The following is a 27,663-nucleotide window of genomic DNA, read 5'->3' as shown; positions in this document are numbered from 1 at the left end:
GCTGACTCAGTAGGTGTAATCTGCTGCTGCTGATCTGTTAATGTCAGAGGATGACTGCTGACTCAGTAGGTGTAATCTGCTGCCGCTGCTCTATTAATGTCAGAGGATGACTGCTGACTCAGTAGGTGTAATCTGCTGCTGCTGCTCTATTAATGTCTGAGGATGACTGCTGACTCAGTAGGTGTAATCTGCTGCTGCTGCTCTGTTAATGTCAGAGGATGACTGCTGACTCAGTAGGTGTAATATGCTGCTGCTGCTGCTCTGTTAATGTCAGAGGATGACTGTTGACTCAGTAAGTGTAATATGCTGCTGCTGCTGCTCTGTTAATGTCAGAGGATGACTGCTGACTCAGTAGGTGTAATATCCTGCTGCTGCTGCTCTGTTAATGTCAGAGGATGACTGCTGACTCTTTAGGTGTAATCTGCTGCTGCTGCTCTGTTAATGTCAGAGGATGACTGCTGACTCAGTAGGTGTAATCTGCTGCTGCTGATCTGTTAATGTCAGAGGATGACTGCTGACTCAGTAGGTGTAATCTGCTGCTGCTGATCTGTTAATATCAGAGGATGACTGCTGACTCAGTAGGTTTAATCTGCTGCTGCTGCTTTGTTAATGTCAAAGGATGACTGCTGACTCAGTAGGTGTAATCTGCTGCTGCTGCTGCTCTGTTAATGTCAGAGGATGACTGCTGACTCAATAGGTGTAATCTGCTGCTGCTTTGTTAATGTCAGAGGATGACTGCTAAATCAGTAGGTGTAATCTGCTGCTGCTGCTGCTCTGTTAATGTCAGAGGATGACTGCTGACTCAGTAGGTGTAATCTGCTGCTGCTGCTGCTCTGTTAATGTCAGAGGATGACTGCTGACTCAGTAGGTGTAATCTGCTGCTGCTGCTTTGTTAATGTCAAAGGATGACTGCTGACTCAGTAGGTGTAATCTGCTGCTGCTGCTGCTCTGTTAATGTCAGAGGATGACTGCTGACTCAATAGGTGTAATCTGCTGCTGCTTCTGCTCTGTTAATGTCAGAGGATGACTGCTGACTCAGTAGGTGTAATCTGCTGCTGCTGCTCTGTTAATGTCAGAGGATGACTGCTGACTCAGTAGGTGTAATCTGCTGCTGCTCTGTTAATGTCAGAGGATGACTGCTGATTCAGTAGGTGTAACCTGCTGCTGCTTCTCTGTTAATGTCAGAGGATGACTGCTGACTCATTAGGTGTAATCTGCTGCTGCTGCTCTGTTAATGTCAGAGGATGACTGCTGACTCAGTAGGTGTAATCTGCTGCTGCTGCTGATCTGTTAATGTCAGAGGATGACTGTTGACTCAGTAGGTGTAATCTGCTGCTGATCTGTTAATGTCAGAGGATGACTGCTGACTCAGTAGGTGTAATCTGTTAATGTCAGAGGATGACTGCTGACTCAGTAGGTGTAATCTGCTGCTGCTGCTCTGTAAATGTTAGAGGATGACTGCTGACTTAGTAGGTGTAATCTGCTGCTCTGTTAATGTCAGAGGATGACTGCTGACTCAGTAAGTGTAATCTGCTGCTGCTGATCTGTTAATGTCGGAGGATGACTGATGACTCAGTAGGTGTAATCTGCTGCTGCTGCTCTGTTAATGTCAGAGGATGACTGCTGACTCTTTAGGTGTAATCTGCTGCTGCTGCTCTGTTAATGTCAGAGGATGACTGCTGACTCAGTAGGTGTAATCTGCTGCTGCTGATCTGTTAATGTCAGAGGATGACTGCTGACTCAGTAGGTGTAATCTGCTGCTGCTGATCTGTTAATGTCAGAGGATGACTGCTGACTCAGTAAGTGTAATCTGCTGCTCCTGCTCATCTGTTAATGTCAGAGGATGACTGCTGGCTCAGTAGGTGTAATCTGCTGCTGCTGATCTGTTAATGTCAGAGGATGACTGCTGACTCAGTAGGTGTAATCTGCTGCTCCTGCTCATCTGTTAATGTCAGAGGATGACTGCTGACTCAGTAAGTGTAATCTGCTGCTCCTGCTCATCTGTTAATGTCAGAGGATGACTGCTGGCTCAGTAGGTGTAATCTGCTGCTCCTGCTCATCTGTTAATGTCAGAGGATGACAGCTGACTCAGTAGGTGTAATCTGCTGCTCCTGCTCATCTGTTAATGTCAGAGGATGACTGCTGACTCAGTAGATGTAATCTGCTGCTGCTGATCTGTTAATGTCAGATGATGACTGCTGACTCAGTAGGTGAAATCTGTACTGCTGCTGCTGCTGATCTGTTAATGGCAGAGGATGACCGCTGACTCAGTAGGTGTAATCTGCTGCTGCTGATCTGTTAATGTCAGAGGATGACTGCTGACTCAGTAGGTGTAATCTGCTGCCGCTGCTCTATTAATGTCAGAGGATGACTGCTGACTCAGTAGGTGTAATCTGCTGCTGCTGCTCTATTAATGTCTGAGGATGACTGCTGACTCAGTAGGTGTAATCTGCTGCTGCTGCTCTGTTAATGTCAGAGGATGACTGCTGACTCAGTAGGTGTAATATGCTGCTGCTGCTGCTCTGTTAATGTCAGAGGATGACTGTTGACTCAGTAAGTGTAATATGCTGCTGCTGCTGCTCTGTTAATGTCAGAGGATGACTGCTGACTCAGTAGGTGTAATATCCTGCTGCTGCTGCTCTGTTAATGTCAGAGGATGACTGCTGACTCTTTAGGTGTAATCTGCTGCTGCTGATCTGTTAATGTCAGAGGATGACTGCTGACTCTTTAGGTGTAATCTGCTGCTGCTGCTGATCTGTTAATGTCAGAGGATGACTGCTGACTCGGTAGGTGTAATCTGCTGCTGCTGATCTGTTAATGTCAGAGGATGACTGCTGACTCTTTAGGTGTAATCTGCTGCTGCTGCTGATCTGTTAATGTCAGAGGATGACTGCTGACTCAGTAGGTGTAATCTGCTGCTGCTCTGTTAATGTCAGAGGATGACTGCTGATTCAGTAGGTGTAACCTGCTGCTGCTTCTCTGTTAATGTCAGAGGATGACTGCTGACTCAGTAGGTGTAATCTGCTGCTGCTGATCTGTTAATGTCAAAGGATGACTGCTGACTCAGTAGGTGTAATCTGCTGCTCCTGCTCATCTGTTAATGTCAGAGGATGACTGCTGACTCAGTAGGTGTAATCTGCTGCTGCTCTGTTAATGTCAGAGGATGACTGCTGATTCAGTAGGTGTAACCTGCTGCTGCTTCTCTGTTAATGTCAGAGGATGACTGCTGACTCAGTAGGTGTAATCTGCTGCTGCTGCTGATCTGTTAATGTCAGAGGATGACTGCTGACTCAGTAGGTGTAATCTGCTGCTGCTGCTCTGTAAATGTTAGAGGATGACTGCTGACTTAGTAGGTGTAATCTGCTGCTCTGTTAATGTCAGAGGATGACTGCTGACTCAGTAAGTGTAATCTGCTGCTGATGATCTGTTAATGTCGGAGGATGACTGATGACTCAGTAGGTGTAATCTGCTGCTGCTGCTCTGTTAATGTCAGAGGATGACTGCTGACTCAGTAGGTGTAATCTGCTGCTGCTGCTCTGTTAATGTCAGAGGATGACTGCTGACTCAGTAGGTGTAATATCCTGCTGCTGCTGCTCTGTTAATGTCAGAGGATGACTGCTGACTCTTTAGGTGTAATCTGCTGCTGCTGATCTGTTAATGTCAGAGGATGACTGCTGACTCTTTAGGTGTAATCTGCTGCTGCTGCTGATCTGTTAATGTCAGAGGATGACTGCTGACTCGGTAGGTGTAATCTGCTGCTGCTGATCTGTTAATGTCAGAGGATGACTGCTGACTCTTTAGGTGTAATCTGCTGCTGCTGCTGATCTGTTAATGTCAGAGGATGACTGCTGACTCAGTAGGTGTAATCTGCTGCTGCTCTGTTAATGTCAGAGGATGACTGCTGATTCAGTAGGTGTAACCTGCTGCTGCTTCTCTGTTAATGTCAGAGGATGACTGCTGACTCAGTAGGTGTAATCTGCTGCTGCTGATCTGTTAATGTCAAAGGATGACTGCTGACTCAGTAGGTGTAATCTGCTGCTCCTGCTCATCTGTTAATGTCAGAGGATGACTGCTGACTCAGTAGGTGTAATCTGCTGCTGCTCTGTTAATGTCAGAGGATGACTGCTGATTCAGTAGGTGTAATCTGCTGCTGCTGCTGATCTGTTAATGTCAGAGGATGACTGCTGACTCAGTAGGTGTAATCTGCTGCTGCTGCTCTGTAAATGTTAGAGGATGACTGCTGACTTAGTAGGTGTAATCTGCTGCTCTGTTAATGTCAGAGGATGACTGCTGACTCAGTAAGTGTAATCTGCTGCTGCTGATCTGTTAATGTCGGAGGATGACTGATGACTCAGTAGGTGTAATCTGCTGCTGCTGCTCTGTTAATGTCAGAGGATGACTGCTGACTCAGTAGGTGTAATCTGCTGCTGCTGCTCTGTTAATGTCAGAGGATGACTGCTGACTCAGTAGGTGTAATCTGCTGCTGCTTCTGCTCTGTTAATGTCAGAGGATGACTGCTGACTCAGTAGGTGTAATCTGCTGCTGCTGCTCTGTTAATGTCAGAGGATGACTGCTGACTCAGTAGGTGTAATCTGCTGCTGCTCTGTTAATGTCAGAGGATGACTGCTGATTCAGTAGGTGTAACCTGCTGCTGCTTCTCTGTTAATGTCAGAGGATGACTGCTGACTCAGTAGGTGTAATCTGCTGCTGCTGCTCTGTTAATGTCAGAGGATGACTGCTGACTCAGTAGGTGTAATCTGCTGCTGCTCTGTTAATGTCAGAGGATGACTGCTGATTCAGTAGGTGTAACCTGCTGCTGCTTCTCTGTTAATGTCAGAGGATGACTGCTGACTCAGTAGGTGTAATCTGCTGCTGCTGCTCTGTTAATGTCAGAGGATGACTGCTGACTCAGTAGGTGTAATCTGCTGCTGCTGATCTGTTAATGTCAGAGGATGACTGCTGACTCAGTAGGTGTAATCTGCTGCTGCTGATCTGTTAATGTCAGAGGATGACTGCTGACTCAGTAGGTGTAATCTGCTGCTGCTGCTTTGTTAATGTCAAAGGATGACTGCTGACTCAGTAGGTGTAATCTGCTGCTGCTGCTGCTCTGTTAATGTCAGATGATGACTGCTGACTCAGTAGGTGTAATCTGCTGCTGCTTTGTTAATGTCAGAGGATGACTGCTAAATCAGTAGGTGTAATCTGCTGCTGCTGCTGCTCTGTTAATGTCAGAGGATGACTGCTGACTCAGTAGGTGTAATCTGCTGCTGCTGCTGCTCTGTTAATGTCAGAGGATGACTGCTGACTCAGTAGGTGTAATCTGCTGCTGCTGCTCTGTTAATGTCAGAGGATGACTGCTGACTCAGTAGGTGTAATCTGTACTGCTGCTACTCTGTTAATGTCAGAGGATGACTGCTGACTCAGTAGGTTTATTCTGCTGCTACTGCTCATCTGTTAATGTCAGAGGATGACTGCTGACTCAGTAGGTTTAATCTGCTGCTACTGCTCATCTGTTAATGTCAGAGGATGACTGCTGACTCAGTAGGTGTAATCTGGTGCTGCTGCTGATCTGTTAATGTCAGAGGATGACTGCTGACTCAGTAGGTGTAATCTGCTGCTGCTGCTGCTCTGTTAATGTCAGAGGATGACTGCTGACTCAGTAGGTGTAATCTGCTGCTGCTGATCTGTTAATGTCAGAGGATGACTGCTGACTCAGTAGGTGTAATCTGCTGCTGCTGCTGCTGCTCTGTTAATGTCAGAGGATGACTGCTGACTCAGTAGGTTTAATCTGCTGCTACTGCTCATCTGTTAATGTCAGAGGATGACTGCTGACTCAGTAGGTTTAATCTGCTGCTACTGCTCATCTGTTAATGTCAGAGGATGACTGCTGACTCAGTAGGTGTAATCTGGTGCTGCTGCTGATCTGTTAATGTCAGAGGATGACTGCTGACTCAGTAGGTGTAATCTGCTGCTGCTGCTGCTCTGTTAATGTCAGAGGATGACTGCTGACTCAGTAGGTGTAATCTGCTGCTGCTGATCTGTTAATGTCAGAGGATGACTGCTGACTCAGTAGGTGTAATCTGCTGCTGCTGCTGCTGCTCTGTTAATGTCAGAGGATGACTGCTGACTCAGTAGGTGTAATCTGCTGCTGCTGCTGATCTGTTAATGTCAGAGGATGACTGCTGACTCAGTAGGTGTAATCTGCTGCTGCTGCTGATCTGTTAATGGAAGTGGTGAACTTTTTAAGGTTAGCACACAGGGACAGGGGGTTTTAGCTAGCTGTAGGGTTGGTAAAGTTAGCACATAGGGACAGATGGTTTTAGCTAGCTGTAAGTTTGGTAAGGTTAGCACACAGGGACAGGGGGTTTTAGCTAGCTGTAGGGTTGGTAAAGTTAGCACACATGGACAGAGGGTTTTAGCTAGCTGTAGGGGGTTGTTAAAGTTAGCACAGAGGGTTTTAGCTAGCTGTAAGGTTGGTAAGGTTAGCACACAGGGACAGAGGGTTTTAGTTAGCTGTAGGGTTGGTAAGGTTAGCACACAGGGACATAAGGTTTTAGCTAGCTTTGGGGTTGGTAAGGTTAGCACACAGGGACAGAGGGTTTTAGCTAGCTGTAGGGCTGGTAAGGTTAGCACACAGGGACATAGGTTTTTAGTTAGCTGTAGGGTTGGTAAGGTTAGCACACAGGGACAGAGGGTTTTAATTAGCTGTAGGGTTGGTAAGGTTAGCACACAGGGACAGAGGGTTTTAGCTAGCTGTAGGGTTGGTAAGGTTAGCACACAGGGACAGAGGGTTTTAGCTAGCTGTAGGGTTGGTAAGGTTAGCACAGAGGGTTTTAGCTAGCTGTAGGGTTGGTAAGGTTAGCACACAGAGACAGAGGGTTTTAGCTAGTTGTAAGGTTGTGTAAGGTTAGCACACAGTGTTTTAGCTAGCTGTAAGGTTGGTAAGGTTAGCACAGAGGGTTTTAGCTAGCTTTTAGCATTACACGTCTCCTTATTCCCTATATACTGCACACCTTTTGACCCCTGCCTTAGGGTTCTGCTTAAAAGCAGTGTACTATATAGGTGATAGGGTGCAATTTGGGACACACTGTTCTCCTTCCTTCAAACAGAGTTATCAGCATGTGTTTGAAGAGCAGTCAGCTTGACAGAGTTCCCTGGTGTTAATGTGGAGCTGCTTGATAAGAGGAGAGAGGCAGTAGCTCTACACAGTGATCTGAAGACATGGGGGATCGGAGGAAGTGGACAGGTTGGTGGTGCATTTCATGTTAGAGGTTACATTAAATGCACCAAGATTTAATTGTATGTTCGTCAATTGGAAAAAATATGGCAGTGTTTTCTATTTCCTGGAAAGTTTCTGTTATGGAGATAAGTGATTTTCGTCAGACGGCGACGACACACTCTTTTAGCCAACTGTTCATTCACTGTGTTATGGATAATTGGTCCAACATTGACCAACTGGATTCATGGCTGGCCACTCAGAATGGGCCAACCCAGCCAATTATCCCCTAATTGGATTTGGAATATGTGTCACTCCAGTGATGTGAACATATGGGGACTGGTAGGGGTAGTAGCCATAGACAGACTGGTGGTGCATTAACTGTTGCAGGTTACATAGGTTGCGTCCCAAATAGCACCCTATTCCAATTATAGTACACTACTTTTGATCAGAGCCCTGGTCAAATTAGTGCACTGTAAAGGAGATAGTGTGCCATTTACGATGAATCCACATGCTCCTGTAACAGTGTTGCTTCCGTCCCTCTCCTCGCCCCAACCTGGGCTTGAACCAGGGACCCTCTGCACACATCGACTACAGTCACCCTCGAAGCACCGTTACCCGTCGATCCACAAAAGCCGCGGCGCTTGCAGAGCCAGGGGAACAACTACTTCAAGGTCTCAGAGAAAGTGACGTCACCGATTGAAACTCTACTAGCGAACACCGCGCACTAGCTAGCCATTTAACACTGGTTACACTCTTTTATCCGACTGTTCGTTGACTTACCCAATGGATAATTGGTCTAATATTGACAAACAGGGTTTGTGGCTAGCTGGCATTGGCTAACCCAGCCAGGCATGCCATTGGCTAACCCAGCCAGGCATGCCATTTAACCCAGCCAGGCATGCCATTTAACCCAGCCAGGCATGCCATTTAACCCAGCCAGGCATGCTATAGTTATCTTTAATATTTTGGAAAGCCAGCCATAATAAACACACTATAACTGTATCTGTATTTTAAGAGCATGTAGCCTTCAGTAAGTGAACGCTGTTGTATCTCCATTGTGGCAGGATTGCAGAATGTAAGTCCATGAAAGGATCATGATTCCGATAGACAGTGTTCTGCCTAATGTAGTGTTGTGGTGTAGACAGTGTTCTGTCTAATGTAGTGTTGTGGTGTAGACAGTGTTCTGCCTAATGTAGTGTTGTGGTGTAGACAGTGTTCTGCCTAATGTAGTGTTGTGGTGTAGACAGTGTTCTGCCTAATGTAGTGTTGTGGTGTAGACAGTGTTCTGCCTAATGTAGTGTTGTGGTGTAGCCAGTGTTCTGCCTAATGTAGTGTTGTGGTGTAGACAGTGTTCTGTCTAATGTAGTGTTGTGGTGTAGACAGTGTTCTGTCTAATGTAGTGTTGTGGTGTAGACAGTGTTCTGTCTAATGTAGTGTTGTGGTGTAGACAGTGTTCTGCCTAATGTAGTGTTGTGGTGTAGACAGTGTTCTGCCTAATGTAGTGTTGTGGTGTAGCCAGTGTTCTGCCTAATGTAGTGTTGTGGTGTAGACAGTGTTCTGTCTAATGTAGTGTTGTGGTGTAGACAGTGTTCTGTCTAATGTAGTGTTGTGGTGTAGACAATGTTCTGCCTAATGTAGTGTTGTGGTGTAGACAGTGTTCTGTCTAATGTAGTGTTGTGGTGTAGACAGTGTTCTGTCTAATGTAGTGTTGTGGTGTAGACAGTGTTCTGTCTAATGTAGTGTTGTGGTGTAGACAGTGTTAGGTCTAATGTAGTGTTGTGGTGTACACAGTGTTCTGTCTAATGTAGTGTTGTGGTGTAGACAGTGTTCTGTCTAATGTAGTGTTGTGGTGTAGACAGTGTTCTGCCTAATGTAGTGTTGTGGTGTAGCCAGTGTTCTGCCTAATGTAGTGTTGTGGTGTAGACAGTGTTCTGCCTAATGTAGTGTTGTGGTGTAGACAGTGTTCTGCCTAATGTAGTGTTGTGGTGTAGACAGTGTTCTGCCTAATGTAGTGTTGTGGTGTAGCCAGTGTTCTGCCTAATGTAGTGTTGTGGTGTAGACAGTGTTCTGTCTAATGTAGTGTTGTGGTGTAGACAGTGTTCTGCCTAATGTAGTGTTGTGGTGTAGACAGTGTTCTGCCTAATGTAGTGTTGTGGTGTAGCCAGTGTTCTGCCTAATGTAGTGTTGTGGTGTAGACAGTGTTCTGTCTAATGTAGTGTTGTGGTGTAGACAGTGTTCTGTCTAATGTAGTGTTGTGGTGTACACAGTGTTCTGTCTAATGTAGTGTTGTGGTGTAGACAGTGTTCTGCCTAATGTAGTGTTGTGGTGTAGACAGTGTTCTGCCTAATGTAGTGTTGTGGTGTAGACAGTGTTCTGTCTAATGTAGTGTTGTGGTGTAGACAGTGTTCTGCCTAATGTAGTGTTGTGGTGTAGACAGTGTTCTGCCTAATGTAGTGTTGTGGTGTAGACAGTGTTCTGTCTAATGTAGTGTTGTGGTGTAGACAGTGTTCTGCCTAATGTAGTGTTGTGGTGTAGACAGTGTTCTGCCTAATGTAGTGTTGTGGTGTAGACAGTGTTCTGCCTAATGTAGTGTTGTGGTGTAGACAGTGTTCTGCCTAATGTAGTGTTGTGGTGTAGACAGTGTTCTGCCTAATGTAGTGTTGTGGTGTAGACAGTGTTAGGTTTAATGTAGTGTTGTGGTGTAGAGAGTGTTCTGCCTAATGTAGTGTTGTGGTGTAGACAGTGTTAGGTTTAATGTAGTGTTGTGGTGTAGAGAGTGTTCTGCCTAATGTTGTCACGGTTTCGGCCGAGGCAGCTCCTCCTCCTTGTTCGGGCAGGTTTCGCCGGTCGTCGTCTCCGGAGTACTAGCTGCCACCGCTCTATGTTTTCTGTTTGATTAGTTTTGTCTGTTAGCCACACCTGTCTTGTGTTATGTCTAATTAAGCACCCTATTTAGTTTCCTTGTTGTTAGTGTAGTGTTGTGTGTAATTGTTTCGTGTTAGGTGTCGTTTCGTACCTGTGTTTGGTACGCCACTACTATATTGTTTACTTCTCGGTTGAGAAGAGTTTTTGCGCGCCTGTTTATGCGCGCTTGTATTTTACGCTTGTGTGCGTTTTGCCTCTGGCTGGTTTTTGGATTATTGCCTCGCATTTTCCAGTAAAGATTATTGGACTATCTATCTGCTTCTGCACTTGATTCCACACCACACCATTTCTACACGGCCCTGACAAATGTAGTGTTGTGGTGTAGACAGTGTTCTGCCTAATGTAGTGTTGTGGTGTAGACAGTGTTCTGCCTAATGTAGTGTTGTGGTGTAGACAGTGTTCTGTCTAATGTAGTGTTGTGGTGTAGACAGTGTTCTGCCTAATGTAGTGTTGTGGTGTAGACAGTGTTCTGCCTAATGTAGTGTTGTGGTGTAGACAGTGTTCTGCCTAATGTAGTGTTGTGGTGTAGACAGTGTTCTGCCTAATGTAGTGTTGTGGTGTAGACAGTGTTCTGTCTAATGTAGTGTTGTGGTGTAGACAGTGTTCTGTCTAATGTAGTGTTGTGGTGTAGACAGTGTTCTGTTTAATTCTGAGTCAACATCTCTGTTCTTGCCTGATGTATTTCTACTGTTCTGGCTCATGCAGTTCTGTTCATCTCTCTCTCTCTGTCTCTCTATCTCTATCTCTCTGTCTCTCTCTATCTCTCTCTCTCTCTGTCTCTCTGTCTCTCTCTCTCTCTCTCTCTCTCTCTCTGTCTCTCTCTATCTCTGTCTCTCTCTCTCTGTCTCTCTCTCTCTCTCTCTCTCTCTCTCTCTCTCTCTCTCTCTCTCTCTCTCTCTGTCTCTCTCTCTCTCTCTGTCTCTCTCTCTCTCTGTCTCTGTCTCTCTGTCTCTCTGTCTCTCTCTCTCTCTCTCTCTCTCTCTGTCTCTCTCTATCTCTGTCTCTCTATCTCACTGTCTTGTTATCTCTCTATCTCTCTGTCTCGGTCTCTCTGTCTCTCTCTCTCCATTTCTCCATCTTTCCATCTAGGTATGTATCTCTATATGTATTCTGTATATCTATATCTCTCCCTCCCTCTGTCCTCTCCAGACCCAGACCCAGTGACAGGGGACATGGAGTCAGCCATGGCTGTGGAGCTCAACCCCTGGGTGGACTATGAGTTCAGGGTTGTGGCCAGTAACGCTATCGGGACAGGAGACCCCAGTGCCCCATCCAGGGGGGTCCGCACTAAAGAAGCAGGTAACTCCTCGTTCTTGTGTGTGTGTGTGTGTGTGTGTGTGTGTGTGTGTGTGTGTCTACTTTGTAAAGTAGAAGGTAACTCCCACCAAAACCACCTTCTTACTCTGGGGTCCCTCATAGTTGAGTATGACACCCCTCCAGTTGTTGTAATCCATTCAACTGTATCTTAATGACTATGATCCCCAAAAAGGTGAAAGGGTGACATAATGACAACAATGTAGAACATACACTACATGACCAAAAGTATGTGAACACCTGCTCGTCCAACATCTCATTCCAAAATCATGGGCATTAATATGGAGTTGGTCCCACTTTTGCTGCTATAACAGCCTCCACTCTCCTGGGAAGGATTTCCACTAGATGTTGGAACATTGCTGCTGGGACTTGCGTCCAGTCAGCCAGAAGAGGTCGGGCACTGATGTTGGGCGATTAGGCCTGGCTCGTGGTTGGCGTTCCAATTCATCCCAAAGGTGTTCGATGGGGTTGAGGTCAGGGCTCTGTGAAGGCCAGTAAAGTTCTTACACACCGATCTCGACAAACCATTTGTGTATGGACCTCGCTTTGTGCACGGGGGCATTGTCATGCTGAAATAGGAAAGGACCTTCCCCAAACTGTTGCCACAAAGTTGGAAGCACAGAATCGTCTAGAATGTCATTGTATGCTGTAGCGTTAAGATTCCCCTTCACCGGAACTAAGGGGCCTAGCCCGAACCATGAAAAACAGCCCAGACCATTATTCCTCCTTCAACAAACTTTACAGTTGGTGCTATGTATTAGGTAGCGTTCTCCTGGCATCCGCCAAACCCAGATTCGTCCGTCGGACTGCCAGATGGTGAAACATGATTCATCCCTCCAGAGTCCAATAGAGGAGAGCTTTACACCACTCCAGCCGACGCTTGGCATTGCGCATGGTGATCTTAGGCTTGTCTGCGGCTGCTTGGCCATGGAAACCCATTTTATGAAGCTCCCGACGAACAGTTGTTGAGCTGACGTTGCTTCCAGAGGCAGTTTGGAACTCGATAGTGAGTGTTGCAACCGAGGACAGCAGAGCCGTTGTTGCTCCAAGACGTTTCCACTTCACAATAACAGCACTTACAGTTGACCGAGGGAGCTCTAGCAGGGCAGAAATTTAACAAACTGACTTGTTGGAAAGGTGGCACGTTGAAAGTCACTGAGCTCTTCAGTACGGGCCATACTACTGCCAATTGTTGTCTATGGAGATTGCATGGCTGTGTGCTCGATTTTATACACCTGTCTCCAACCTCCCCATTTCAGCTATTTATATTACTATCTCTCATGACTCTCCTATGTTCCCAACTAGGAATGTGACAAATGGGAACATTTTCGTAATGTTTAAACTGCTCTTTTTTAAATAGTTTTTTCGTTACAACGATAAGAAAAAATCATAGAATTCCCAAATCAATTCACAATGCAGAATAATGGTCCTATTACATATGTATGACAGCTAGGGCAGGGCAATTAAGTTATATTTACCACAACCCTTTACAGACCTAGAACACAGCTATTTACCCCAACCCTTTACAGCTAAAGTAGCAGGTCCATAATTGATAACTTTTCAAAAGAAAAGTTCCGCATCAGAAGAGTCTGGTACCTTAGTGATGGAAGGGTCTGGTCGCTTAGTGATGGAAGGGTCTGGTCGCTTAGTGATGGAAGAGTCTGGTCGCTTAGTGATGGAAGGGTCTGGTCGCTTAGTGATGGAAGAGTCTGGTCGCTTAGTGATGGAAGGGTCTGGTCGCTTAGTGATGGAAGAGTCTGGTCGCTTAGTGATGGAAGGGTCTGGTCGCTTAGTGATGGAAGAGTCTGGTCGCTTAGTGATGGAAGAGTCTGGTTGCTTAGTGATGGATGAGTCTGGTCGCTTAGTGATGGAAGAGTCTGGTCGCTTAGGTATGGAAGAGTCTGGTCGCTTAGTGATGGAAGAGTCTGGTCGCTTAGTGATGGAAGAGTCTGGTCGCTTAGTGATGGAAGAGTGTGCAATGCTGTCACAAGGCAACGGGAGCCTACTTTGAAGAATCTCAAATATAAAATATATTTTGATTTGTTTAACACTTTTTTGGTTACTACATGATTCCATATGTGTTATTTCATAGTTTTGATGTCTTCACTATTACCCTACAATGTAAAAAATAGGAAAAATAAAGAAAAACCATTGAATGAGTAGGTGTATAGCCTTGGAATGCTAACCCTACCTAAACTGTACTTAGATAGCCTCTGCTGTCGTGGTACAGCGCTAGGAACGTTGCACTCTGCTTTCGAGTGCCATACATACATACATACATACATACATACATACATACATACATACAGTTGAAGTCGGAAGTTTACACACACTTAGGTTGGAGTCATTAAAACTCCTTTTTCAACCGCTCCACAAATTCCTTGCTAACAAACTATAGTCCTGGCAAGTCGGTTAGGACATCTACTTTGTGCATGACACAAGTAATTTTTCCAACAATTGTTTACAGACAGATTATTTCACTTATAATTCACTGTATCACAATTCCAGTGGGTCAGAAGTTTACATACACTAAGTTGACTATGCCTTTAAACAGCTTGGAAAATTCCAGAAAATGATGCCATGGCTTTAGAAGCCTCTGATAGGCTAATTGACATAATTTGAGTCAATTGGAGGTGTACCTGATGTGTTAGTTAAGACGTAGGTCATGCCTTTCACTAAAAAGTCTACATTCATTCCAGCTTTAGACTAAGGCATCTGCCACTGTATTGAAGCCACTGGACACTGTTTATCATAGCGCATTACGTGTCACACAGACACCAGACCAGATCACAACTCTGGAGATCCCTTCTGCCTTCAGTTTAGTTTCACCTTGTGGAATGATCTGTCGTCATGAAGTGCTTTGAAAAGGCTGGTTACGGCACACATCAACTCCATCATCCTAGACCCACTCCAATTTGCATACCACCCCAACAAATCCATAGACGATCTCAATTGCGCTCCACACTGCCCTTTCCCACCTAGATAAGAGGAATACCTACGTGAGAATGCTGTTAATTGACTACAACAGGCTCCCGAACAGCTTTAATCCTCAAGCCATAAGACTGCTACCTAGCTACCAGAAGGAGAGAACATTTTTATTTTTCTCTCTAATGCACACTAACAGGGCCCTACACACTAACAGGGCCCTACACACTAACAGGGCCCCCCTACACACTAACAGGGCCCTACACACTAACAGGGCCCTACACACTAACAGGGCCCTACACACTAACAGGGCCCCCCTACACACTAACAGGGCCCCCCTACACACTAACAGGGCCCTACACACTAACAGGGCCCTACACACTAACAGGGCCCTACACACTAACAGGGCCCCCCTACACACTAACAGGGCCCTACACACTCACACACTCTGACACCGCAACACACACATAACACACACACACATTTATACTGACTCTACACACACACACTCACATACAATCCTCATATATGCTGCTGCTACTCTGTTTATCATATATCCTGATGCCTAGTCCCCTTACCCCTATACATATCTACCTCCATCACTCCAGTATCCCCTGCACATTGTTAATATGGTACTGGAACTGACCCTGTATATAGTCCCCTTACCCCTATACATATCTACCTCCATCACTCCAGTATCCCTGCACATTGTTAATATGGTATTGGAACTGACCCTGTATATAGTCACCTTACCCCTATACATATCTACCTCCATCACTCCAGTATCCCTGCACATTGTTAATATGGTACTGGAACTGCCCCTGTATATAGTCACCTGACCCCTATACATATCTACCTCCATCACTCCAGTATCCCTGCACATTGTTAATATGGTACAGGAACTGACCCTGTATATAGTCCCCTTACCCCTATACATATCTACCTCCATCACTCCAGTATCCCTGCACATTGTTAATATGGTACTGGAACTGACCCTGTATATACAGTGAGGAAAAAAAGTATTTGATCCCCTGCTGATTTTGTACGTTTGCCCACTGACAAAGAAATGATCAGTCTATAATTTTTATGGTAGGTTTATTTGAACAGTGAGAGACATAATAACAACAAAGAAATCCCGAAAAACACATATCAAAAATTTTATAAATTGATTTGCATTTTAATGAGGGAAATAAGTATTTGACACCTCTGCAAAACATGACTTAGTACTTGGTGGGAAAACCCTTGTTGGCAATCACAGAGGTCAGACGTTTCTTGTAGTTGGCCACCAGGTTTGCACACATCTCAGCAGGGATTTTGTCCCACTCCTCTTTGCAGATCTTCTCCAAGTCATTAAGTTTTCGAGCCTGACGTTTGGCAACTCAAACCTTCAGCTCCCTCCACAGATTTTCTATGGGATTAAGGTCTGGAGACTGGCTAGGCCACTCCAGGACCTTAATGTGCTTCTTCTTGAGCTACTCCTTTGTTGCCTTGGCCGTGTGTTTTGGGTCATTGTCATGCTGGAATACCCATCCACAACCCATGTTCAATGCCCTGGCTGAGGGAAGGAGGTTCTCACCCAAGATTTGACGGTACATGGCCCCGTCCATCGTCCCTTTGATGCGGGGAAGTTGTCCTTAGCAGAAAAACACCCCCAAAGCATAATGTTTCCACCTCCATGTTTGACGGTGGGGAAGTTGTTCTTGGGGTCACAGGCAGCATTCCTCCTCCTCCAAACACGACGAGTTGAGTTGATGCCAAAGAGCTCCATTTTGGTCTCATCTGACCACAACACTTTCACCCAGTTCTCCTCTGAATCATTCAGATGTTCATTGGCAAACTTCAGACGGGCATGTATATGTGCTTTCTTGAGCAGGGGGACCTTGCGGGCGCTGCAGGATTTCAGTCCTTCATGGCGTAGTGTATTACCAATTGTTTTCTTGGTGACTATGGTCCCAGCTGCCTTGAGATCATTGACAAGATCCTCCCGTGTAGTTCTGGGCTGATTCCTCACCATTCTCATGATCATTGCAACTCCACGAGGTGAGATCTTGCATGGAGCCCCAGGCCGAGGGAGATTGACACCTCTTTTGTGTTTCTTCCATTTGCAAATAATCGCACCAACTGTTGTCACCTTCTCACCAAGCTGCTTGGCAATGGTCTTGTAGCCCATTCCAGCCTTGTGTAGGTCTACAATCCTGTCCCTGACATCCTTGGAGAGCTCTTTGGTCTTGTCCATGGTGGAGAGTTTGGAATCTGATTGATTGATGCTTCTGTGGACAGGTGTCTTTTATACAGGTAACAAACTGAGATTAGGAGCACTCCCTTTAAGAGTGTGCTCCTAATCTCAGCTCGTTACCTGTATAAAAGACACCTGGGAGCCAGAAATCTTTCTGATTGAGAGGGGGTCAAATACTTATTTCCTAATTAAAATGCTAATCAATTTATAACATTTTTGACATGCGTTTTTGTGTATTTTTGTGTTGTTATTCTGTCTCTCACTGTTCAAATAAACCTACCATTAAAATTATAGACTGATAATTTCTTTGTCAGTGGGCAACCGTACAAAATCAGCCTGGGATCAAATACTTTTTTCCCTCACTGTAGTCACCTGACCCCTATACATATCTACCTCCATCCCTCCAGTATCCCTGCACATTGTAAATATGGTATTGGAACTGACCCTGTATATAGTCCCCTTACCCCTATACATATCCACCTCCATCACTCCAGTATCCCTGCACATTGTTAATATGGTACTGTAACTGACCCTGTATATAGTCACCTTACCCCTATACATATCTACCTCCATCACTCCAGTATCCCTGCACATTGTAAATATGGTACTGGAACTGACCCTGTATATAGTCCCCTTACCCCTATACATATCTACCTCCATCACTCCAGTATCCCTGCACATTGTTAATATGGTATTGGAACTGCCCCTGTATATAGTCACCTGACCCCTATACATATCTACCGCCATCACTCCAGTATCCCTGCACATTGTAAATATGGTATTGAACCGACCCTGTATATAGTCCCCTTACCCCTATACATATCTACCTCCATCACTCCAGTATCCCTGCACATTGTTAATATGGTATTGGAACTGACCCTGTATATAGTCCCCTTACCCCTATACATATCTACCTCCATCACTCCAGTATCCCTGCACATTGTTAATATGGTATTGGAACTGACCCTGTATATAGTCCCCTTACCCCTATACATATCTACCTCCATCACTCCAGTATCCCTGCACATTGTTAATATGGTATTGGAACTGACCCTGTATATAGTCCCCTTACCCCTATACATATCTACCTCCATCACTCCAGTATCCCTGCACATTGTTAATATGGTACTGGAACTGACCCTGTATATAGTCCCCTTACCCCTATACATATCTACCTCCATCACTCCAGTATCCCTGCACATTGTTAATATGGTATTGAACTGACCCTGTATATAGTCCCCTTACCCCTATACATATCTACCTCCATCACTCCAGTATCCCTGCACATTGTTAATATGGTATTGAACTGACCCTGTATATAGTCACCTGACCCCTATACATATCTACCTCCATCACTCCAGTATCCCTGCACATTGTTAATATGGTACTGGAACTGACCCTGTATATAGTTCCCTTACCCCTATACATATCTACCTCCATCACTCCAGTATCCCTGCACATTGTAAATATGGTATTGAACTGACCCTGTATATAGTCCCCTTACCCCTATACATATCTACCTCCATCACTCCAGTATCCCTGCACATTGTTAATAGGGTACTGGAACTGACCCTGTATATAGTCCCCTTACCCCTATACATATCCACCTCCATCACTCCAGTATCCCTGCACATTGTTAATAGGGTACTGGAACTGACCCTGTATATAGTCCCCTTACCCCTATACATATCTACCTCCATCACTCCAGTATCCCTGCACATTGCAAAGGCACTTCCCTCTACTTGTGCACGTGAAATTAAAACTTGAAAATTGATCTCCGGAACTCTCTAAAGTTTGCTGTTTTTGTGTCGCTAGAGGACAGTTCAGATGGCTGGCTGATTACCTTTTAGTTTTTCATGATAATCTTTTTGTAAGTTACTTTTCTTAAATTACTAGTAAATATTGTATGTTTTTATTGTGTTGGAATTGTAAATATTATGAATGTGTATGATTGTGTGCAGGGGGCTCCCTTGTTAAAAAGGCCTTGGTCTCAATGGGATTTCCCTGTAAAACAAACAACAACTTCAGATTAGTTTTTTAACATTAAAAGCGGGTTTCAGTCTCATCATGGGTTGAGATGAGTTGAACTGAGTTTGTAAATAGCAGCTGTGGTTTCGCAGGAGAGAATATGTGACGTGTGATTCTTCTGTCCTGCAGTCCCCTCTGTGGCCCCAGCTAACGTCAGTGGAGGGAACGGCCGTAGACATGAACTGGTCATCTCCTGGGAGGTAAAGACCTGTTTTAAACCTCTACTCATAGTCCTAAACCACCCTGATCCAACTTTAACCCCACTCCACAACAATACTGTTAACACGTGTCATTTTTTTTTTTTTTTTTTTTGTCATTTAGCAGAGCGACTTACAGGAGCAATTAGGGTTAAGTGCCTTGCTCAAGGGCACATCGACAGATTTTTCACCTAGTCGGCTCAGGGATTAGAACCAGCGACCTTTCGGTTACTGGCACAACGCTCTTAACCACTAAGCTACCTGCCGCTCATTTCAGCAAGCCATGACACCCACCATATCAGATTGTTCTGAAATCATTTATGTAGTTAGAAACAGATAAGATTAGCATTCCTGCAACATTATTTTGTTGAAATATAATTAGATCTCTGAGATTAAGCTAATTGATTATACCCAATGGTTATATTTAATTAATTATAGTGGTCAGAACATGGTAATATCAGGATGTAGGATGGGACATAAACCTAACTTCAATGACTAATTTCTCTGAACAGGGAAAAAAACTAAACAATACCAAATTCACTGAGAATACATTACTTAGGATGAAGAAACAATACTCCAAGCCGCACCTCTATACTACTTGTTAGACATAGAGAGTGGGATTGGCGTGGGGGTCAACAGGCCAGACTGCTGGTTGTCTCTCCCTCAGTGGGTGGTAGCCGGCCAGCTGGCTCTGTCTGGGTGACTGAGAGAGCATCTCTATTGGTCTACTCAATAGTCTACCGGAGAGGGAGTAGCCGCCACACACACACAGGGAGCAGCCATCTCTCACTACCACTGCTAATGACACGGCTGTATGAAGCTGCTCCCACCTTTTAGCCATTCATCCTCCTTATTAACCTACTAGTGACACACACACGTTCATCCTGCTTAATAACCTGACTGAGCCCACTACCATGGCTGCCCTAGTTGCCACCCAGGCCCTGTACTCTGTCAACCCTCCACAGATGATTGAAGAGACAGAGGCAAGACTGTCATGCACATGTACACTCACAAACACACACTCACACACACACACACACACACACACACACACACACACACACACACACACTCACTCACACACACACTCACTCACTCACTCACTCACTCACTCACTCACTCACTCACTCACTCACTCACTCACTCACTCACTCACTCACTCACTCACTCACACACACACACACACACACACACACACACACACACACACACACACACACACACACACACACACACACACACACACACACACACACACACACACACACACACACACACACACACACACACACACTCACTCACCATGCACCTCTACCACGCTCTGTCTGCCAGAAGCAGCTCTCAGACAGTCCTGCTCCGCCTGCTTCAATATTCATCTCCATTGATCAGACTAGCTGCAGATCAGAAGCATTAAGCTGGATGTGGAACCAGGCCTGAGTCCCAAATGGCACCCTATTCCCAATATAGTGCACTGCTGTAGACCAGGGCCAATAGGACTTGTGATGCCAACCAAATGGATGATCATCAATGATGATGAGTGATCAATTATTAAATCACTGAGAATGGAAAGTTGTTTAAAGTGATCTACTTGTATCTATAAGGGAAACCAGGATGTTGCATGGCCATACTCTCAACGTGAGAAAGACGGTGGTAGGCTTGAGGTTGGGAAAAACAAGACTCAAGCGAGAACAGTCAACGTTTACAAAATATTCACACAATATTTAAAACCCTTAAGGACTTACCAACATGAAACCTTACAGTATAGCTGCAGAAATACACCAAATGTGTCTATGCAAGGTGTTCATGCTTGTCATCAAATTGCGTGACATTTACAAGTAATTTATTTCATTACGGCTTGGAAGCTACAGGGATTCAGCTGGGACTTTGTGACATTTTGATTTAATTTAGTTTAGTGTTTCATTTGCAGACATTCATTTAATCCTATTACCAAAGAGGTTATGAAAATATATATATATATATATGGAAATGATCTGCCTTGTCAATTAAAAACGTTTTGAGCTGGTGAGTTCATGGTGGAGGCTGATATCAGTTATAAAGCCCTACTGGGTGATTGTTTCTGGGTATAGATAAACTGATAATGGTATTGCGTCATAGGAGCCATAGATAGGAGGGTAATTTCAAGGGAGCAGTGATGTAGTGGTATAAATAGGTAGGTAAACGCTGATCACCCTTCCCCGTTCATTAATAAAGTAACGCTACCTATGTTTCCAAAGCATTTTTCCTGGATAGGATAGGTGGGTAAACGCTTGAGTAATATGATAATAGTAATGTAAGAAAGGTGTTTAAAAGGCATTTACGTGTGTTTACCCTCCACTACCCCACTAAGGGAAGGTGTGTTTACCCTCCACTACCCCACTAAGGGAAGGTGTGTTTACCCTCCACTATCCCACTAAGGGAAGGCGTGTTTACCCTTCACTATCCCACTAAGGGAAGGTGTGTTTACCCTTCACTATCCCACTAAGGGAAGCTGTGTTTACCCTCCACTACCCCACTAAGGGAAGGCGTGTTTACCCTCCACTACCCCACTAAGGGAAGGCGTGTTTACCCTCCACTATCCCACTAAGGGAAGGTGTGTTTACCCTCCACTACCCCACTAAGGGAAGGCGTGTTTACCCTCCACTATCCCACTAAGGGAAGGTGTGTTTACCCTCCACTATCCCACTGTAAGGGAAACTGTGTTTACCCTCCACTATCCAACTAAGGGAAGGTGTGTTTACCCTCCACTATCCCACTGTAAGGGAAGCTGTGTTTACCCTCCACTATCCCACTAAGGGAAGGTGTGTTTACCCTCCACTATCCCACTGTAAGGGAAGCTGTGTTTACCCTCCACTACCCCACTAAGGGAAGGTGTGTTTACCCTCCACTATCCCACTAAGGGAAGCTGTGTTTACCCTCCACTATCCCACTAAGGGAAGGTGTGTTTACCCTTCACTATCCCACTAAGGGAAGCTGTGTTTACCCTCCACTATCCCAATGTAAGGGAAGCTGTGTTTACCCTCCACTACCCCACTAAGGGAAGCTGTGTTTACCCTCCACCATCCCACTAAGGGAAGGTGTGTTTACCCTCCACTATCCCACTGTAAGGGAAGGTGTGTTTACCCTCCACTACCCCACTAAGGGAACGTGTGTTTACCCTCCACTACCCCACTAAGGGAAGCTGTGTTTACCCTCCACTATCCCACTGTAAGGGAAGCTGTGTTTACCCTCCACTACCCAACTAATGGAAGGTGTGTTTACCCTCCACTACCCCACTGTGTTTACCCTCCACTACCCCACTAAGGGAAGCTATGTTTACCCTCCACTACCCCACTAAGGGAAGCTGTGTTTACCCTCCACTACCCCACTAAGGGAAGGTGTGTTTACCCTCCACTACCCCACTGTGTTTACCCTCCACTACCCCACTAAGGGAAGGTGTGTTTACCCTTCACTACCCCACTTTAAGGGAAGGTGTGTTTACCCTCCACTACCCCACTAAGGGAAGGTGTGTTTACCCTCCATTACCCCACTAAGGGAAGGTGTGTTTACCCTCCACTACCCCACTAAGGGAAGCTGTGTTTACCCTCCACTACCCCACTAAGGGAAGCTGTGTTTACCCTCCACTACCCCACTAAGGGAAGGTGTATTTACCCTCCACCACCCCACTAAGGGAAGGTGTGTTTACCCTCCACTACCCCACTAAGGGAAGGTGTGTTTACCCTCCACTACCCCACTAAGGGAAGGTGTGTTTACCCTCCATTACCCCACTAAGGGAAGGTGTGTTTACCCTCCACTACCCCACTAAGGGAAGCTGTGTTTACCCTCCACTACCCCACTAAGGGAAGCTGTGTTTACCCTCCACTACCCCAATAAGGGAAGGTGTGTTTACCCTCCACTAACCCACTAAGGGAAGCTGTGTTTACCCTCCACTACCCCACTAAGGGAAGCTATGTTTACCCTCCACTATCCCACTGTAAGGGAAGGTGTGTTTACCCTCCACTACCCCACTAAGGGAAGGTGTGTTTACCCTCCACTACCCCACTAAGGGAAGGCGTGTTTACCCTCCACTACCCCACTAAGGGAAGGCGTGTTTACCCTCCACTATCCCACTAAGGGAAGGTGTGTTTACCCTCCACTACCCCACTAAGGGAAGGCGTGTTTACCCTCCACTATCCCACTAAGGGAAGGTGTGTTTACCCTCCACTATCCCACTGTAAGGGAAACTGTGTTTACCCTCCACTATCCAACTAAGGGAAGGTGTGTTTACCCTCCACTATCCCACTGTAAGGGAAGCTGTGTTTACCCTCCACTATCCCACTAAGGGAAGGTGTGTTTACCCTCCACTATCCCACTGTAAGGGAAGCTGTGTTTACCCTCCACTACCCCACTAAGGGAAGGTGTGTTTACCCTCCACTATCCCACTAAGGGAAGCTGTGTTTACCCTCCACTATCCCACTAAGGGAAGGTGTGTTTACCCTTCACTATCCCACTAAGGGAAGCTGTGTTTACCCTCCACTATCCCAATGTAAGGGAAGCTGTGTTTACCCTCCACTACCCCACTAAGGGAAGCTGTGTTTACCCTCCACTATCCCACTAAGGGAAGGTGTGTTTACCCTCCACTATCCCACTGTAAGGGAAGGTGTGTTTACCCTCCACTACCCCACTAAGGGAACGTGTGTTTACCCTCCACTACCCCACTAAGGGAAGCTGTGTTTACCCTCCACTATCCCACTGTAAGGGAAGCTGTGTTTACCCTCCACTACCCCACTAATGGAAGGTGTGTTTACCCTCCACTACCCCACTGTGTTTACCCTCCACTACCCCACTAAGGGAAGCTATGTTTACCCTCCACTACCCCACTAAGGGAAGCTGTGTTTACCCTCCACTACCCCACTAAGGGAAGGTGTGTTTACCCTTCACTACCCCACTGTAAGGGAAGGTGTGTTTACCCTCCACTATCCCACTAAGGGAAGGTGTGTTTACCCTCCATTACCCCACTAAGGGAAGGTGTGTTTACCCTCCACTACCCCACTAAGGGAAGCTGTGTTTACCCTCCACTACCCCACTAAGGGAAGCTGTGTTTACCCTCCACTACCCCACTAAGGGAAGGTGTATTTACCCTCCACCACCCCACTAAGGGAAGGTGTGTTTACCCTCCACTACCCCACTAAGGGAAGGTGTGTTTACCCTCCACTACCCCACTAAGGGAAGGTGTGTTTACCCTCCATTACCCCACTAAGGGAAGGTGTGTTTACCCTCCACTACCCCACTAAGGGAAGCTGTGTTTACCCTCCACTACCCCACTAAGGGAAGCTGTGTTTACCCTCCACTACCCCAATAAGGGAAGGTGTGTTTACCCTCCACTACCCCACTAAGGGAAGCTGTGTTTACCCTCCACTACCCCACTAAGGGAAGCTATGTTTACCCTCCACTATCCCACTGTAAGGGAAGGTGTGTTTACCCTCCACTACCCCACTAAGGGAAGGTGTGTTTACCCTCCACTACCCCACTAAGGGAAGGTGTGTTTACCCTCCACTACCCCACTAAGGGAAGCTGTGTTTACCCTCCACTACCCCTCTAAGGGAAGATGTGTTTACCCTCCGCTACCGCACTAAGGGAAGGCGTGTTTACCCTCCACTACCCCAATAAGGGAAGGTGTGTTTACCCTCCACTACCCCTCTAAGGGAAGGTGTATTTACCCTCCACTACCCCACTAAGGGAAGATGTGTTTACCCTCCACTACCCCACTGTGTTTACCCTCCACTACCCCACTAAGGGAAGCTGTGTTTACCCTCCACTACCCCACTAAGGGAAGGTGTGTTTACCCTCCACTATCCCACTAAGGGAAGGTGTGTTTACCCTCCACTATCCCACTAAGGGAAGGTGTGTTTACCCTCCACTATCCAACTAAGGGAAGGTGTGTTTACCCTCCACTACCCCACTAAGGGAAAATGTGTTTACCCTCCACTACCCCACTAAGGGAAGGCGTGTTTACCCTCCACTACCCCACTAAGGGAAGGTGTGTTTACCCTCCACTACCCCACTAAGGGAAGCTGTGTTTAACCTCCACTACCCCACTAAGGGAAGCTGTGTTTACCCTCCACTACCCCACTAAGGGAAGGTGTGTTTACCCTCCACTACCCCACTAAGGGAAGGCGTGTTTACCCTCCACTACCCCACTAAGGGAAGGTGTGTTTACCCTCCACTACCCCACTGTGTTTACCCTCCACTACCCCACTAAGGGAAGCTGTGTTTACCCTCCACTACCCCACTAAGGGAAGGCGTGTTTACCCTCCACTATCCCACTAAGGGAAGGTGTGTTTACCCTCCACTATCCCACTAAGGGAAGGTGTGTTTACCCTCCACTACCTTACTAAGGGAAGCTGTGTTTACCCTCCACTACCCCACTAAGGGAAGGCGTGTTTACCCTCCACTATCCCACTAAGGGAAGGTGTGTTTACCCTCCACTACCTCACTAAGGGAAAATGTGTTTACCCTCCACTACCCCACTAAGGGAAGGCGTGTTTACCCTCCACTACCCCACTAAGGGAAGGTGTGTTTACCCTCCACTACCCCACTAAGGGAAGCTGTGTTTAACCTCCACTACCCCACTAAGGGAAGCTGTGTTTACCCTCCACTACCCCACTAAGGGAAGGTGTGTTTACCCTCCACTACCCCACTAAGGGAAGGCGTGTTTACCCTCCACTACCCCACTAAGGGAAGGTGTGTTTACCCTCCACTACCCCACTGTTTTTACCCTCCACTATCCCACTAAGGGAAGGTGTGTTTACCCTCCACTACCCCACTAAGGGAAGGCGTGTTTACCCTCCACTATCCCACTAAGGGAAGGTGTGTTTACCCTCCACTACCCCACTAAGGGAAGGCGTGTTTACCCTCCACTACCCCACTAAGGGAAGCTGTGTTTACCCTCCACTACCCCTCTAAGGGAAGGTGTGTTTACCCTCCACTACCCCACTAAGGGAATGTGTGTTTACCCTCCACTACCCCACTAAGGGAAGCTGTGTTTACCCTCCACTACACCACTAAGGGAAGGCGTGTTTACCCTCCACTACCCCAATAAGGGAAGGTGTGTTTACCCTCCACTACCCCACTAAGGGAAGCTGTGTTTTCCCTCCACTACCCCACTAAGGGAAGGCATGTTTACCCTTCACTATCCCACTAAGGGAAGGTGTGTTTACCCTCCACTATCCCACTAAGGGAAGCTGTGTTTACCCTCCACTACCCCACTAAGGGAAGGTGTATTTACCCTCCACTATCCCACTAAGGGAAGGTGTGTTTACCCTCCACTACCCCACTAAGGGAAGCTGTGTTTACCCTCCACTACCCCACTAAGGGAAGCTGTGTTTACCCTCCACTACCCCACTAAGGGAAGCTATGTTTACCCTCCACTACCCCACTAAGGGAAGCTGTTTTTACCCTCCACTACCCCACTAAGGGAAGCTGTGTTTACCCTCCACTACCCCACTAAGGGAAGGTGTGTTTACCCTCCACTATCCCACTATAAGGGAAGCTGTGTTTACCCTCCACTACCCCACTAAGGGAAGCTATGTTTACCCTCCACTACCCCACTAAGGGAAGCTGTTTTTACCCTCCACTACCCCACTAAGGGAAGCTGTGTTTACCCTCCACTACCCCACTAAGGGAAGGTGTGTTTACCCTCCACTATCCCACTATAAGGGAAGCTGTGTTTACCCTCCACTACCCCACTAAGGGAAGCTATGTTTACCCTCCACTACCCCACTAAGGGAAGCTGTTTTTACCCTCCACTACCCCACTAAGGGAAGCTGTGTTTACCCTCCACTACCCCACTAAGGGAAGGTGTGTTTACCCTCCACTACCCCACTAAGGGAAGGTGTGTTTACCCTCCACTATCCCACTAAGGGAAGGCGTGTTTACCCTCCACTACCCCACTAAGGGAAGGTGTGTTTACCCTCCACTACCCCACTAAGGGAAGCTGTGTTTAACCTCCACTACCCCACTAAGGGAAGCTGTGTTTACCCTCCACTACCCCACTAAGGGAAGGTGTGTTTACCCTCCACTACCCCACTAAGGGAAGGCGTGTTTACCCTCCACTACCCCACTAAGGGAAGGTGTGTTTACCCTCCACTACCCCACTGTGTTTACCCTCCACTACCCCACTAAGGGAAGCTGTGTTTACCCTCCACTACCCCACTAAGGGAAGGCGTGTTTACCCTCCACTATCCCACTAAGGGAAGGTGTGTTTACCCTCCACTATCCCACTAAGGGAAGGTGTGTTTACCCTCCACTACCTTACTAAGGGAAGCTGTGTTTACCCTCCACTACCCCACTAAGGGAAGGCGTGTTTACCCTCCACTATCCCACTAAGGGAAGGTGTGTTTACCCTCCACTACCTCACTAAGGGAAAATGTGTTTACCCTCCACTACCCCACTAAGGGAAGGCGTGTTTACCCTCCACTACCCCACTAAGGGAAGGTGTGTTTACCCTCCACTACCCCACTAAGGGAAGCTGTGTTTAACCTCCACTACCCCACTAAGGGAAGCTGTGTTTACCCTCCACTACCCCACTAAGGGAAGGTGTGTTTACCCTCCACTACCCCACTAAGGGAAGGCGTGTTTACCCTCCACTACCCCACTAAGGGAAGGTGTGTTTACCCTCCACTACCCCACTGTTTTTACCCTCCACTATCCCACTAAGGGAAGGTGTGTTTACCCTCCACTACCCCACTAAGGGAAGGCGTGTTTACCCTCCACTATCCCACTAAGGGAAGGTGTGTTTACCCTCCACTACCCCACTAAGGGAAGGCGTGTTTACCCTCCAC

General features: G+C 46.5%; 1 protein-coding gene across 1 annotated transcript in view; it reads left to right on the top strand.

Moving 5' to 3' along the window:
* The window catches only part of cntn5 (contactin 5), a gene marked incomplete at both ends in the record, with an annotated part of 260,961 nt that overhangs the window by 198,810 nt on the left and 34,488 nt on the right, over positions 1 to 27,663 (top strand). Inside the window, 2 exons of the mRNA XM_084143274.1 lie at positions 11,294 to 11,443; positions 18,777 to 18,847. Coding sequence (XP_083999400.1) covers positions 11,294 to 11,443; positions 18,777 to 18,847 — 221 coding nt within the window. The remainder of the gene's footprint in view (positions 1 to 11,293; positions 11,444 to 18,776; positions 18,848 to 27,663) is intronic.

This window comes from Coregonus lavaretus (genome assembly GCF_964263955.1).
Source record: "Coregonus lavaretus genome assembly, chromosome: 26".
Classification (NCBI taxonomy): Eukaryota; Metazoa; Chordata; class Actinopteri; order Salmoniformes; family Salmonidae; genus Coregonus; species Coregonus lavaretus.
The sequence above is the reverse complement of the archived record's forward strand: the minus strand, read 5'-3'. Positions and strand labels throughout refer to the sequence as shown.